This window comes from Parambassis ranga, chromosome 19 (genome assembly GCF_900634625.1).
Source record: "Parambassis ranga chromosome 19, fParRan2.1, whole genome shotgun sequence".
NCBI lineage: Eukaryota > Metazoa > Chordata > Actinopteri > Ambassidae > Parambassis > Parambassis ranga.
Genome location: NC_041039.1, coordinates 4,117,612 through 4,133,113, shown reverse-complemented (window position 1 = coordinate 4,133,113; position 15,502 = coordinate 4,117,612). Strand labels below are relative to the sequence as shown.

The following is a 15,502-nucleotide window of genomic DNA, read 5'->3' as shown; positions in this document are numbered from 1 at the left end:
TGTAACTAATCCTTTTCCAAGTAGATCTTACAAAATGGTAATTAACCTACATACAAATACACACATATATTATATATTGTACAAAGTGTTTTTTCATGAAAATAAACAAACCAACTGTATTTTAATAGTTTTGCGACACAGGAATGACACACAGGCTTTGAACACACTTCTTTTGGCATTTACCAACAATGAGAAAATATTTCTGTAACATGTACATTTGTTGCTTTTAGTTAAGCATCTTTAGCTTTTGGTTATCATTTGCCTGACCTCCTGGAGGACAGTAGTCTATGCAGCAGGATGCCTGTAGCTACAGAGACATTGAGTGACTCGATGCCGGAAACCAACTCCCTGCCAGCTGGAATGGTGAGTAGGGTTTGACACAGAGATACCAGCTCCTGGGACAGTCCCTCCCCCTCACCTCCCATCAACAACAATGTTGGTTTGGTCATTTGAAAGGTCATACACTGGGTAACAGGAATCTGGGTGTTCTCGGATTTTTCTCCCACCGTGCCAACAACCTGCCAGCCCTGTTTCACTTTCAGCCTCAACATATCGTTAAGTTTTTCGCATCCATATACCTCAATCACCTCCATGACACCTGAGCTGGCTTTGCTGACAACTGGAGACAGTGGACAGCTATGGCGGAGACTGCTGATGACCATGTCCACACCGAGGAAGTAAGCAGTGCGCAGGATGGCGCCGAGGTTCATTGGGTCCTGAATTCTCTCCAGGACGAGCCACAGAGGGGTGTCGGTGACTCTTCTGTGGAGTGCAGAGTCCTCAGTGAGATAGCTCAGAGGAGTAGCTTGGAGACACACTCCTTGATGCACTCCTCCAGAAGACATTGTGTCCAGATCCTTCTTTCTGACGCGACTGACTTGTACTCCTTGCTGATAAGCCTCCTCACACACCTTCAACACAGAAGCCCTGTGAGAGGCCTCACCATCTTTAACAAACAGTTTATGGGCCTTCCTTCTACCCTGAGTAAGAGCCAAGAGACAGGGAGCAATGCCAAATACAATCTCTGCATTGGAGACCAGTCCTGACTGCTGTCTCACCTGGTTCTTGTTCTTCTCTGCAGAAAAATCTTCCAGAGACAGTTTCCTGAGTTCAGATGACAGTCTGCAGTTGTCTCCCATCCCCTGCTTATGCTTCTGTGGGAAATAAGGGATCTCACTTTTCAAGGCTTTACTTTGAACTGACCTCTCACAGTCCTGCCATCGCCCAGAAACAGCAGGTTTGCGTGTCTTTGACCCTCTGAGGTGTTTCCTCCCTGCAGCATCAATGCTGCTCGCCTTTGGCCACAGCAGAGTTGTGGTGACATGGTAAGATGACACAGGTGTGTACAATCTCCTCAAGACAAGTAGCGGCTTGTGCTGTTGTGCAGTGATGAATGTCCACATATTAAAATAGTTAGAAAAGGGTCTAGAAGTACAAAGGAGTTCCACAGAATCTTCAACCGTATGAGAAGTCCATTAATCCCTAAATGAGTCCCCAGATTACATTCACATGTCATTAATCTGAGCTGTGATATCTCTATTCAAGTTTCTGTTTTCGAAAGCAGACATGCGTCCTTTACGCACATGTGCAGTCCAGCTAAATCAAACTGTTAACACCGGATGTAGAGTTCTTTTACTTATAAAGTAAAAGCTTAACGCTTCTTATTTGTGTGGAAAAGATTTACGTTATAATGAAAAATAAATAAATGGCCCGCTTCAGTAGCAACGCCAGTTTATGTCAATATAAATATAAAGAGACAGATATAATTTTAATAAAAATGTGTGTTATAAACCATAAGAAGAAAGATCTTTTGTTTCTTGTTGTTACTTAAAAAGATTTAATTGCAAAGCAGATAATAATGATTTCTAATAATTATTTTTTTACACTAATAATAATAATAATAATTTTTTAAATAAATATTTTATTTCGAAATTTTTTAGCTTTGGTGTTTTCCCTGGAACTTGACGCTTGATGCACGTGACGCAATGGCAAATGTGACGCCGTTTTTAGGGGCGTACTATAGGCGTACGTGATTATGTCATTTCCCGGAAGTGAAAATATCGCAACACGGAAGTATAAGAAAGAAAACAAATAATCGTTTAAATTTGTGTCGAGTTAAGGTGAGAGAAGACGCTCTGACAGCCGCTTAACTTCTGGATTACCGACTTGTTGCTGACGACATTGGTTTACGGTGAGAGTTACATCCTGTGGGCCGTGTTGTGGTGGGTCTGTTTGGTCTGTTTGGTCTGTTGTTGGGCAGCCAGAATGTTGGGCGTCATGGAGGTAGATTTGAGAAAAAGACAACCGACTAAACTACACTTAAGGCCGCTGGTCGCATAACTAACTGCTGAGTAATGTAGTCCAGGAAACAGACGTTAGTGACAGCACTAACATTCTAAAAATAGCCGCAGACAGATTTATATGTCAGTATTTTTACCTTTTCAGAGTCGAATCATTATTTTGGGAGACAATAGTTCAAAAAGAAATGTTTCCAGTAGTTTCCACCTACTAGAGCACTGGAGTGGATATAATTAACACATTCTGATCTAACATTTTTGCCATCAATCGTGAGTTGACTATATTTACCCTAGACAAAAATAATTAAATCCTATTTTATGTGTGTTGGACTAAGAAAAAGGTGCAACTCAGAAAATGATTTAATATATTATGTTGTATGTTAAATATTTAATTTCCCACAGAAAAATGTGGAAAAAACTGTCCTTGTCCTTCTTGCACTTCTTTTTTGAGTAAATTTCAGTTCACTCTCTGTTCAACTTCAATCATTTTAATATATCTGATATTTTTGTTTTTGGCACTTCTATACCAGATGGAGTTCTTATTTGGAAGAAGAAAAACACCTGAGGAGATGCTGAGGCAGAATCAGCGGGCGCTCAACCGAGCCATGAGAGAACTAGACAGAGAGCGAATGAAACTGGAGCAACAGGAGAAGAAGATCATTGCTGACATAAAGAAAATGGCCAAACAGGGACAAATGGTGAGAAGAAGAGGACAATGCTCATAAGGAGAGATTTCATTAGTCAAAGAAGACACCATGAGCTGATGTGTATTATTTAATTTTTTTGCAGGATGCCGTTAAGATTATGGCAAAGGATTTGGTTCGCACACGTCGCTATATCAAAAAGTTCATCATGATGAAAGCCAACATTCAGGCTGTCAGTTTAAAGATACAGACACTGAAATCCAACAACAGCATGGCCCAGGCTATGAAAGGTGTTACCAAAGCCATGGCTACCATGAACAGACAGGTTAGTGAAACATTATTTCACACTGTGTAATTGAGCGTACACCTCTCCATGCTGACAGTATTTTCATTATTCCATTCCCACAGCTAAAACTGCCTCAGATTCAAAAGATCATGATGGAGTTTGAACGGCAGAGTGAAATCATGGACATGAAAGAGGAAATGATGAATGATGCCATAGATGATGCCATGGGTGACGAGGATGATGAGGAGGAGAGGTAACAAAAGTCTTTTATATTTATTTACATTTTCACTACATAAACCTAGTCTCTTTTTTTTTTTAACTTTTCCCCTAAAGGCTTGTATAACATAAAGGTGGCAAACCAGGCAGGGAAGGGACAACAGTATGCATTGGGGATGTCCCCAGTGTTTGTGGAGCATGACATGATAATTAATCCATACAAAATCTTAAAGCTAATCTGCAGTCAGCATGGCCTCTAACTTTATGACCACTCCTTGATTTCCACCATTTGCACTTTTGACTAACCCAAAATATGTCTAGTCTTTGCTCTGTGAGTAAACTGTGTGTTTCTGCTTCTTGTGCAGTGATGCCATCGTCTCCCAAGTGCTGGACGAGCTTGGCTTGAATCTGTCCGACGAACTGTCAAGTAAGAAAAATCACACACTCCAAACAAAGACTCAAACTTTTTTCATTTACCCTTCCTTTCTATTTGTATGTTTATGACACTGGCTGTGTGTTTATGATTTCAGATCTCCCAAGCACTGGAGGAAGCCTGTCAGTCGCTGGAGGTAAGAAGGCTGAGCCCCAGGCCGCCCTGGCTGATGCTGATGCTGATCTGGAAGAGCGTTTGAATAACCTCAGGAGAGACTGAACATTCAGTAACACTGCAGTGAGGGTGTGAATACAGATAACAGCATACTCGAATCTCTGTGTCTCAGTTCTTTTGAAGGTATAATTGGCCCGGTATTTCAGCAAACAGGCTGTGTTATAAAGGTGTATGGCTTTTCTGTATGAAGTGTCAGTTTGTTGTGTATTTTATCAAAGGAAACTAAAGTACATTACCCCCTCATAAGTTTAGCAAATTATTGTCTCATTTAAAGACATTGCCAAATGACACGTTGTCTGAAAGTAACATTTCTTTCATGTATATATTAACCCTTCTAGGCACATTTTCACAAATTAACACTAGTTCCAGAATGTTTAAAGGAATCCAAAGGTTATATGACAGAAGATGAAATTTTATACAATAGAAATGCTTTTTAGAGATAAGGCTGGTTCATCATAAGAAGATAAAGCTTTCCTGATAAAAACACATTTTGTTTAGTTGTGGGAGGGCCGAAATGATGTATGTTAAGTTTTATTTTATCTTTTCTTTCTCAATTCACTAATGTGATGGCTTATTTTGCAAAAACTATTTAACAAAGAAAGGTGTGTGCATGCTGACTTCAGCAGTGGAAAAAAACACTCCTGCATACTCCCATTGTTTTTTACCAAAACATTACTAAGGAGTCTGTGGTGTTTATTTTTGAGGAACTGTTGTTTTTTTTTTCTTTATTCAATAAACTTTTTTTCAGTTTTAATAACAGTGTGATTGCAATTATTTTAATAGCACAGAATACAGGTTTCTTTTTTTATTTATCTCTGGTCTGTTCTCATCAAACAACCAACACACAAATCCATCTCATAGACATATTTTTATTTTTATTCCAAAAAAAAAGTAACTTTCAAAACTGTCAATTTGTCAACATACAATCATGGAACAATATTGAATGTACTTAACACTTCCAACGTTAAATAATAAAAAAATAACAGCCATGTTTTTTTTATGTACATTTGTTTGTGTAAGCTATGTACAGGGGGGGAAAAATCAACTCTGTATTTCCAAAATCTGCGTACATGTACACTGGGCAGTATTGAAGTGTTGAAGCTGCAGAAAGCCATCGCATCATATCAAGAACAGGGTGAGCAAACGCAGCAAGGAAGAAAGCACCTGCAGAAATCAAATGCTGCTATCAAATCAACTCCAACAGGGAGAGATTAACAGGCAGCATTAAAGAGCATACTGGCAAACATCGCTAGAACTACAGCTAGAAAGCTTATTTATCGTCTAAAATGGCTCCCTTGCCAACTTAGGAGACCAATGTGTACACATAACTTGCCTAATATTTACTGGATCTAAGCATTATCGTTCAGATTGGAAACATGAAAATCAAAACTTTTATTAATAGATTATGATGAGGCTGGTAAGGCCACAGTTCTCAAAGAACGGAGCAGCCAGAAGTCATGCTTTCATTTCAAGAACAATATTTTGTAGCCCTATACGAGTAGAGATTTTTCTCAATTCTCAGATGAAGCCATGCTACCATTTTTTTTAATGTCTAAATTGAATCATGCAACTCACATGAAAAAAAATAATAACGGAAACAAAAACAGGGAACAGGTCACTGCCAAGTTTACCAATCTGAATTTGACGATACTCTCACATGGAACAACCATTTGGTTGCTTCATTGTTTAATCCTAACATTGGATTGGCTCAAGAACTGCATTTTGTAATATATATGAAATCATGCTGGCTCAAAACCTTCAATATCACAATGAACATTGATTAAACTATATTGAACTTGTGAGCGAACAATTATAGAGGCAACACACAGCACGATACAGTCGAATTTTTTCCCAACTTTGGCAGGGAAACGGAGTGCGGCAAAACTACCGAGAGCAAAAAGATGAAGCTGTATTGCTCATGAGGAACAGGTCAAGCTCAAGCTCTATTCAGTTAAAATGGCGATAATTTTTTTTTGCTGAAGATTAGAGTCCCCAGTTTATCCTGTCAGATGACTAGGCATGAAACACAACAGGAACTCCACCTCTGTGTGATAACGTCTGTTTTGGACAACAGCTCCAACAAAATGCATCTCAAACATGTTACAGAACATGCACGGGTAATTGTCAGCTAATATGGAAACTGTAATCTTGCAGCATCACATGCTCTCAAACAGCACTTCTACACAACAACTACTTATTTATCTCCCTCTGCCCTTTCCTGACAAAACAAATGGCGCATTTTCTAATGAGGGCGTGGAACAGAATCTCTTATATTTTTGCAAATGCTGTACAGGTTTTACTTCCGACAGGTCCGGTGAGGTGTGTGTTTTTTGGGCACCTCGATGCGGCATCGGCTTCGATCATCCAGCCACGGCAGCTCAAAGTTCCTAAAAGAAATGACCAAACTGTTTACCTGCACTTCATGAAAAACAGTCTTCAATACAGAACAGACAAGAGGTCTCACTGAAGGACTATGAAAATGGTTTTTGTAGAACTTTCCTGTTCCTGACAAACTTTTGTTGACATCTGCTATTGTTAAACTGTTTTTGACCAACTTCAATATGTATATGTATGTTTTTTGGGTTTTTTTCCTGACATTTCTGCCTGTCTTGGGTTGGCATCTTCTACTTTCAGGTTTTAGTAAGTGTTTGACAGGACCCCTTTTTTTTGCTTGATGCAGGCCAATAATTTGACACTTCTGAAACAAGAGTAACTTTCTTTTCTCAACCACAAGATATGACTTCTAACATGTTAGTGTAGGTAGTGACATTTGTTTTAGTTGGGCAGTGTTATGATTTGTGTCTGACAAACGGACATCTTAGAAGTAAAAAAAAAAAGATTTCTGAAGTGTGAGCACCACAATGTTAACAAGACATGAGACACAGAAGGGATGGTTCTGTAATAAGAGCAGTTTAGTGAGGTGGGAACTTCTAAAATCCTTTAGCATGTGCATGGCACATTCAGTCATCATAACACTTCCTGAACAGACCTGCCAAATCCATGACAACAAGCCCAGAAGCTGGTCTGTAGAAGCAGTTTTTGTTTTCAATTACATTTCTACAACTTACCAAAATCTGTGACTTGATCAGATCTGATCAGTATTTAAAACTGAAATCACTTAATTTGATGTAAAAGAATTAAAAGAAAACATATCTAACTTACTGTTGTGTGAGTTTGGGCAATGGCCGACCGAAAGCAACAACAGGCAAGAAGGGAGTAATCACTATAGTTTCCACTGGAACAAAGGGGAAAAAAGATAAGATATATTTAAAAACATTGCACGTTCCATTAAATTAATCAGATATTAGATACTGGATAAAGCAGCTATACCATCTTCTGTGTCAGGATAGAAGGACGACAGCTCTGGCTCCGTCTCCTGGACGACTTTCTTCCTGTTCATGCGCTGATGCAAACGCTGGAACATGCGCTGCTCTCTGATTCGCTGGATGTCCCATCTGAAAAAACACAAAGTTAATTAAAATGGTGGGAAGTGTAACAACAGAGGACTGAGGCAGAATTCACAGCCACTCCCTAAACAGTACAGAACAGCTGGCAAGATATACATTTTCCTTAAAACTCACTGACACATCATGATGTTTTTTTGTAAATTATGCTGAATGCTGTGAATCACATGCCTTCATATATCCCATCATATGACTAAAATAAATGTAGTACTAATTCACAAATGATTTGTTCTAAATGTTCCAATCTAAAATAGCTCTCTTTAAACTCCTGATTACAGTACTAAGAAGATTCAAAACATATTCATTAACATCTTACAACTACTTATACTATAACTTCAGTTAGTTCACTTGTACCTTTTCCTCCTCTTCTCATCCAATTCCAGCTTTAAATGGCGTTTCAAAAACACGCTGTCATCCAGCGGCTTTATGGAAGCACAGATGATTCAGAAGTTAAATGCTTTGGACTGAATGTGATTTACCATTACAAGCAGTCATAATATTTTTCTTTGAGACATATCTCACCTCGGCAGGGTTAAAGGAAGGATCCTCATCCAAAGGCTCAATATAATTTTCCCTCCAAGAAGGAACTAGCCGGTGGAAAGAAGGAGGGAGAGGAAGTTAATCATAGATAGTGTGTTCAGTAAGTTTAAAGGATAAAGTGATTAAAGATGGGATATAGGTTAGGCTTACAAACAATCAGCATATCATGTACTACATGAGGAGTCCACTCACTGGCCACCTCTTCCTCCTTTTTAGGGGAAGTCTCACGCAGAGGGGAGAGAGGAGGTTGGTTCCAGCAGCACAGATACATCTCTGTGGTAGACATGAAGGGTAGATCTTCCATCTGAAAGCTCAACTCACTCTCCTCTTTGCATGGAAGCAAACTGTCCCTTTCTGCCCCTGCCCTCACAGGAACAGTCTTCTCTGGCGTTTCCTTACTACGTAGTTCTCTTTGATTGGGAGAGCCGGGCTGAATCTCAGGCTTTTCGGGACTCAGCTTGGCACTTTTGCCCCGAGATTTTTGAACTTTTGCATCTCCAAAACAAGGTTTCCTGTGTGAGCAAAGAAAGTGATAAGAATTAAGGCAATTAATCCTGAAATATGAAAAACAACATTACATTTTAATGAACAAACCATAAGGTTTTAATACTGCAGCATGACCTAACTTTGCTGTACCTGCTGTTTGTTTATTTTACCTCTTTTGACCTTTGCCACCTCGACTAAAAGCGAGTGGAGTCGCTGGATTGGGCTGTGGACTCTCCTCTATGTCCAGATCCCATATGTCCTCTTTGTCGGGTGTCCATGGCTCCAAGGGCTGGAAAAGGCGCTTATCACGGGGCACGTCCTTCCTTGTAAGCTGGAGGCGGCGCTCCATGCGTTCAATGCGTGCCAAAAGCTGCAAAAGAAGTAACTTGTAAAACACCAAAGCAAGCCAAAACACAGAACAACAATATATATTTAAAAATACACTTTACATACTGTTTCCTTGTCTGCTTTGAGCTCATCTATCTCCTTGTCCTTAGATTGCAGCTGTTGTTGCTGCTGTTCAATGAGGTCCAATTGAAGGAGTAGAATTTGCCGGAGGCAGTTAGCCTGTGTGTGAGGGTTGGCAGGGGTCTTCCTGATGTTCCTCCACTTGCCCTCAGAAGAGAGTTCAATGGATGCAGTGCCAAGAACTCCAGGGACACCCCCCTTTGCACTATCATCAGCACCAGCATCCTTTGGGTTATTGTTCACAGCCATCTGAGGGTTATCCATATTGTCAACAGAGAGGGGTTTACCTTTCACTGGGGTTCCCTCACCCCCCATTGGTCTGACAGGGGACAATATCCCCACAGTTTTACTGCCTCCTTGAACTACTTCTGTAACTGTAGCAGCGACCTTGCTTGTCATGTAATTCTGGTCTAAATTCCTGGATTTGCTCGGGATCTCGCCCCTATGTACTTCTTGGACATCGATAAAGTCGCAAGACTCCCTCCTAAGGCTAACTGGGCTGACGGTTGCGATCCCGGTGTTCGTTTTGTTCACGGTGTCAGTGTTCTGCTTGAATCCTGTGTGTGGACACAGCGTGGATCGCAGAGTCATGGCGAACACAACGACTTTTCATCCTGCAACGCCTTGGCAATTTAACCACAGCTACTTCCCATGTGAACTAAGTAGCCATTGTCCTGTAAAACAAAGAACAATGCAGATGTTAGTTGTGTTACTGTCTTCGGTTATAAGAGAGACGACACGTTTAGCTGGGAGTAAAATATATAATATTCGGACAACTCAAAATGAGCTATCAGATTAAAAGTATGCGTAATCCCGGGCATCCTTTTCCTAAAACTGTTCGCCGGTTTTCAAATTTAAGCTAACCTATTTTAGCACCGCCGTACAAAAAAGACCAAACTTCGGGAACAAACCTGTCAGATAATGAAAATTGTAATTTATACGTAATGCGCTTGAGCAGACATTTTAGTATCGGGGCTTCAAACAGTGACTCGGGAGTGGCTGTGTAGGACATAGGCAGCAGCCATCTCCTCCATTTTGGTTCTGGCGAAATCATGAAAAACAATAACAGCTAGCTAGCTGGCTAATGTTACCCGGCTAGTTTTAACCAACAGAATGTGCGTGCAGAATGATTCAGTTGCCACAACCACCTCGCAGTACTCATAATTAAGGCAGCCACACATAGCCCGACATACATACGTGTGTTTTAACTTTACCTCGACTATTATTCAAGTCCACCTGCAAGTGCCTTCATGTTCCCTCCTCAAGACTTGTTTTAAAGCGCAGACCAATGCGCATGCGTAATTTTGTGGCTGGCCATTTCTTATGTTTTGGAGGGTTCCATCTAAAGGAGCCCCTGCAGGGGGCGGCAGAGAGTTACAGCAGATGATGACACATCATATGGCAATTATATAATGACAGATAATACACATAGACCGTATTGTAACGCATTCGATTAGCAGTTCACCCGGTATTTATTAACTTAAATAACACGTATAAATACGCAAATCGTGAATAAATCCCCCCTTCCTTCCTCAGCAGTTTGAAAATGCAAATATAGAAGAAAACATTGACGGAGAAACAACTGTGGGGCATAGATGTGTGGGGGCGTGATTTGGTGAAATGATGCGTGTGTTCCTGATTTACTCCTTTTACCATGGTCTATGTCTACGATATACTGACTGTGTAACTGGATGAAAGCACTGCATTGTATGGGGTAGAACAATGATGTCTGAGTCCACCACCTCTGTTAAGGGAACGTTTGCACATTAAGTTGTTAGGTTGCTTATCGTAAAGTTGCAAGATGGAAATTTACGCTAAGATAATATTATAATATTAAACCACCCTGTACCTTTATGACATATCAATAAACAATTACTTTTTTATATAATGCCAAAGTGTCACTGTTTCATTAGTTAAATGGTGCAAGCATGTTTGCTGTAAGTTGTTAAGTCCTTGGGAAAATAAATCAGGCTCATTTACTCCCCACATTTATTGCAGTGCTTCTTATCATTAGTCACCTGTGCATATGTGTTTCATTAATGACTTAATGTAGCGGAACTAAAATGTTTTTTTTTTTCAGTTGTACCTCGTATAACAACCAAGAAAATGATATAAAAGCCCATTTTCTGAAGGCAGCACACAGAGGTAAGTGGCTTGTGAATTTCTCATCATTTGATTTAAGAACAGTTTTATGTTAATGGTAAGTTTAGGCTATATTTATTTTGGTTTGTGCCACTTTTCATATTGTGCATGTACCTCTATCGCAGTGATTTAATGTACAGCTCTTGTTTTTTTTGCTTGAAGGTGATCATGAAGGCTGTGCTGTTTGAGCTAATGGTTGTCTGCCTGCTTGGAGTGTTGCTAAAGGAGGCAAACACTCAGCCAGAAACAATCAGGTTTGTCTCAAATGTCAATACTGCATATTTTTCCTAAATACAGCTCTACTCAATGACTTAAATGAACTACATGAACAAAACATTAGAGTGTTCTAATATCTCTAATAAACAATCATTTGTTGCTGCTTCGTCTCAGTGAAGATGAACAGCGCCTGAGGAGAAGGTATGCTGAGTCCGCTATTGCCAGTGAAATCAGCAAAATCATGGATTCAATGGTGCAGAAAAACTTTGTGGATTTCTTGCTCAACCAAAAGGACAAGAAAAGCGAGTGAGTGAGTGAACAAGGCAGCAGATTAGAAACTAAAATAACACATTCAATGACAGCAGGTACTCAATGCTCTATCACAGGCCTGCTGCTGTGGAGGAAGATGCAGAGGAACCTCAGTATAACAAGCTAGTAAAACTCAGCCTGATGCAGAGGAAACCTACCTAGGTGTGTGTGTCTGTGTGTGAGTTGTGCAGCCACCTATTGAATATCTTAAATTCTCAACTAAGTAATAATTAGCAGGAAAACAAAGACAATGTATAGACTGTTGTATATATTGTATAGCTGCAGTTCTGAACTAATATGCTTTGCTGTGTTTAATGTAATGTCTCACACTCTTCACAGGCTTCAATGAGGTGTGGTGCTTCAATCGAAAGATTGGCTCCAAACAACAGCATCTGTCTTTCCACAGTTTTACGCTTGTGATACGTGTGAATAAATATTTGCATGAAGCAGCCACCTGAATGTCACAAATCATTTCACACAATAAACATGATCATAGCTGAAATAATTGCCCAATGTTTAATTTGACAGTCTTGTAAAGGACAACCCTATATTGCACCACATATAGGGCAAGCCGTTTAAAATGTATGCCTGTCATATTCGCCCGCACACTAGGGGCGATATAGAGATGTTATTGACTTCCACAACAATCCGGATATAAACTCACTTCCTTTTATTCAAAATGGAGGAGAATGCACAACATTAGCATCGGATGTCCCAAAATATGCGAGAAAATCCTCAATTAGTGCTGGTAGTGAGCTTGTCTAAGGAGTGAGTCGATAACCTGGGAGCTAACGTCATAGAAGAAGTGCGCGTTTTAGGTGAATTAGGGAAGGCGTTACGTTTTGAGAGTTAAAACAAGCTTTAGCTAGCTTAGCTGTCATTTAATGCTAACACGTACCGTGGAAAAAATACCTTGCTATAAACCCACACGTAGTTTGGTTTTCTCTTTATTGCTTGGACAAGATATAAATAAAATGCATCGGAGAGGTGTCGGTGCTGGAGCTATCGCCAAAAAGAAGCTTGCAGAGGTAATTTAGAAGTTATTATCCAGTATTGTTTTCATCCAAATAAACTAGCAGCTCTTTGAAGGGGTTTATTGTTAAAAGGATAAAAAGTCTTAGATCACAGAAATCTGGTGTTTTTTTTAGTCTCGTTAAAATAAATTATTCCAAACGTTATTATGATTATTACAAGTACTGTCTGGTGTTAATAAATGGTATACAACATACGGTAAAAGGACCGATTCAGTATACAGAACTGTATTTAATCCCTCCTCTCTATGTTTGATCATAGGCTAAATATAAAGAAAGAGGAACTGTTCTTGCAGAGGACCAAATTGTCCAGGTGAGTTTTGGGGTTTGGGATTTTGGTCAAACAAAAAATCATTTCATAGACTAAAAGAATTTTAAAAAATCAAAAATATCAGCAGGATTAAATAATAAACAATGTAACTGTGTTCCAGACATTTTTCCTGATACAAACTTCTAGAGTTTAGCAGACACGCACCTCCTCTAAACTTAGTTGGCTAATGATTGTTTGGAAGGGACAGTATATATTGCTTTAAAGATTATTACAGATATGATTATTGCATGATACTGTTTTGCAGGACAAATAAAGATTTATCACAAATCAGTTGAGTATTCATTAAACTGCTTTTCTGACAGATGTCTAAGCAGTTGGAAACCTTCAAGTCCCACCTGGAGGAGTTTGCCAGCAAGCACAAACAAGAGATTCGCAAAAACCCACAGTTCAGAGTCCAGTTTCAGGAAATGTGTGCCACGATTGGTGTGGACCCACTTGCCTGTGAGAAACATTTAGAATATAACCAGCAAAAATAAATATAACTCCAACAATGTCTGCTTAGCTTTGTCTTGAAGCAGAAATGTTGCACATTTGAGAATATAATAAGACTTTTCATTCTTTTTTTCCCCAACAGCTGGAAAAGGTTTCTGGTCCGAGATGCTTGGTGTCGGTGATTTCTACTATGAGCTCGGTGTACAAATTATTGAAGTGTGCCTCGCTCTAAAACACAGAAATGGAGGTTTGTAATTAATCTTTAAAACCCAGTTGATTGATGCAGAACAACATGATATCAACAGAATGTGGGTTTCAGGGCTTATCACTCTGGATGAACTCCATCAGAGAGTACTGAAGGGACGGGGAAAATACGCTCAGGATGTAAGCCAGTAAGTGTCACTGATGAAATATGTTGTGTATGAATGCAGCATTCGACTGCAGTATGAGTCAGTGGTCAGTTTTTCAGCACTTCTCAGGTATCAGTTGTATGATAAATAAACTGACTATTGATGTGCTTACAGAGATGACCTGGTGAGAGCCATAAAGAAGCTGAAGGTGATGGGGAATGGTTTTGGAATGATTCCTGTTGGGGGATCTTATTTGGTCCAGTCTGTCCCAGCAGAACTTAACATGGACCACACTGTAGTTCTACAGCTGGCTGAGGTAGGGCAAAGCTGAAGGGTGTTTTGTTGTCTGTGTATCCAGATTAATCTCCTAACACAGCTTATATCTTAAGTGTACACCAGCACATTTATGTAAAAACCAGTGAAGGAAGTAGAATTTTTGTTTCACAAAGACAAATGCTGTTTTTTTGTTTACAGAAAAAGGGATATGTTACTGTGAGTGAGATTAAAGACAGTCTAAAATGGGAGAAGGAACGAGCTTGTCATGTCCTGGTAAGTGCAAGCATTTATATATGACAGCAACAAGGGGATCATCATTTCAGTTAAATATTTAATATTAAAAGGTTCTTTTGTGTTTTTCTATTAAGTTGTGGGCTGTCGAAAGGTGTTCTATGTCTCTAAAGATAAAAAAAACATTTGTAACAGCAGCTGTTAGCTTTTGTGAGGAATTCATGGAAAAATGCTCGATATAATGTTGTCTCATAATGGGCAAGTATAAAAACCATACCATATTACTGCCACTTTCCTGATCCTGGTTGTGTTACAGGTCCCTTTTTTTATTTACTAGTACAGCCCTTAGAATTGCGTAACAAAACCTAAGTGATGGAGGTATTAAAATTATTGTGGTATTTATAAAAAAAAAAAAAAAAAAAAAAAAAAATTCACCCACTTTTCACATATGTCCAGGATCACCTGCTGAAAGAAGGTCTGGCGTGGTTGGACTCACAGGCAGCTGGTGAAGCCCAGTACTGGCTGCCTGCACTCTTCTCTGAGCTGACTTCTCGTGATGTCACACCAGAGGAGGCCAACCAGATGACACCTTAGAAAGCAAAGGCCGGATCTGATGACAATGACAGTAAGCAGAATGTGACTACTACAAAGACCCATGTGATGGACCTGGCAGGATGGCTGAGCTCTCTGACGCCACAGGGGAAAGAAAACGTTTTCTAAAGTGCACTTATGCATTCAGAGTCACTGACAGTCGCCTGGTTTCCATCAGCAGACCTTCAGTGTGAGACATCCTGTCATCTTGGGGGGTGTTAGGCTTTATGTGTAAATAGGGATCATTCTTGATCATTCTTAATGTACAATATATATAAATGCTAAAATTTCACTGTATAAATGGTCGAAAGAAAAGTATCAGCAGTGTTGTATGTATTTTTATTGTTCAGCTGAACCATTAAAGTTACAGAAGAATGAATCATTGACAGACATTCACATGTTACATTGCATTACTAGCATACACTTTAATGAATAAAATCAGTAGGATCAGGATATAGTAGCTCAGAAATGTTAAGTGCAAAGCTACAGCAATTGGTGATATTTTAAATGACAGATCTACTAATAATGTATACCCTACTGCTGTTTTCCAAACTATCTGATGTTTGGCTGAGCTTAAAATTCAGG

At 39.5% G+C, this 15,502-nt stretch overlaps 4 protein-coding genes across 5 annotated transcripts; 2 read left to right on the top strand and 2 right to left on the bottom strand.

Moving 5' to 3' along the window:
* Nucleotides 1–159: 159 nt before the first annotated feature.
* mrm1 (mitochondrial rRNA methyltransferase 1 homolog (S. cerevisiae)) lies at nt 160–1,582 on the bottom strand. Its single transcript, XM_028431567.1, has one exon. It carries the CDS (start codon nt 1,401–1,403, stop codon nt 255–257), a length of 1,149 nt encoding a protein of 382 aa, XP_028287368.1. The 5' UTR covers nt 1,404–1,582; the 3' UTR covers nt 160–254.
* A 451-nt stretch (nt 1,583–2,033) lies between these two features.
* chmp2a (charged multivesicular body protein 2A) lies at nt 2,034–4,142 on the top strand. Its single transcript, XM_028431092.1, has 6 exons — nt 2,034–2,191; nt 2,828–2,995; nt 3,087–3,266; nt 3,350–3,480; nt 3,809–3,870; nt 3,974–4,142. Exons 2-6 carry the CDS (start codon nt 2,828–2,830, stop codon nt 4,093–4,095), a joined length of 663 nt encoding a protein of 220 aa, XP_028286893.1. The 5' UTR covers nt 2,034–2,191; the 3' UTR covers nt 4,096–4,142.
* Nucleotides 4,143–4,899: 757 nt separating this feature from the next.
* Nucleotides 4,900–10,343, bottom strand: msl1b (MSL complex subunit 1b). Of its 2 annotated transcripts, none has more exons than XM_028431090.1 (9): nt 10,223–10,343; nt 8,994–9,682; nt 8,711–8,910; nt 8,205–8,566; nt 8,037–8,101; nt 7,869–7,936; nt 7,381–7,505; nt 7,213–7,285; nt 4,900–6,437 (listed from the first exon to the last, which is right to left on the bottom strand). In XM_028431090.1, the coding sequence occupies exons 2-9, from the start codon at nt 9,597–9,599 to the stop codon at nt 6,347–6,349; spliced, it is 1,590 nt and encodes a 529-aa protein (XP_028286891.1). In that variant the 5' UTR covers nt 9,600–9,682; nt 10,223–10,343; the 3' UTR covers nt 4,900–6,346. The 2 variants fall into 2 exon arrangements, with proteins under 2 accessions (XP_028286891.1, XP_028286892.1); XM_028431091.1 differs by having other exon boundaries at nt 8,247–8,566.
* Nucleotides 10,344–12,349: 2,006 nt separating this feature from the next.
* On the top strand, nt 12,350–15,488 carry snf8 (SNF8 subunit of ESCRT-II). The gene is made up of 8 exons (XM_028431148.1): nt 12,350–12,703; nt 12,969–13,019; nt 13,340–13,478; nt 13,612–13,716; nt 13,789–13,861; nt 13,994–14,135; nt 14,294–14,368; nt 14,783–15,488. Exons 1-8 carry the CDS (start codon nt 12,560–12,562, stop codon nt 14,918–14,920), a joined length of 867 nt encoding a protein of 288 aa, XP_028286949.1. The 5' UTR covers nt 12,350–12,559; the 3' UTR covers nt 14,921–15,488.
* Nucleotides 15,489–15,502: the final 14 nt, after the last annotated feature.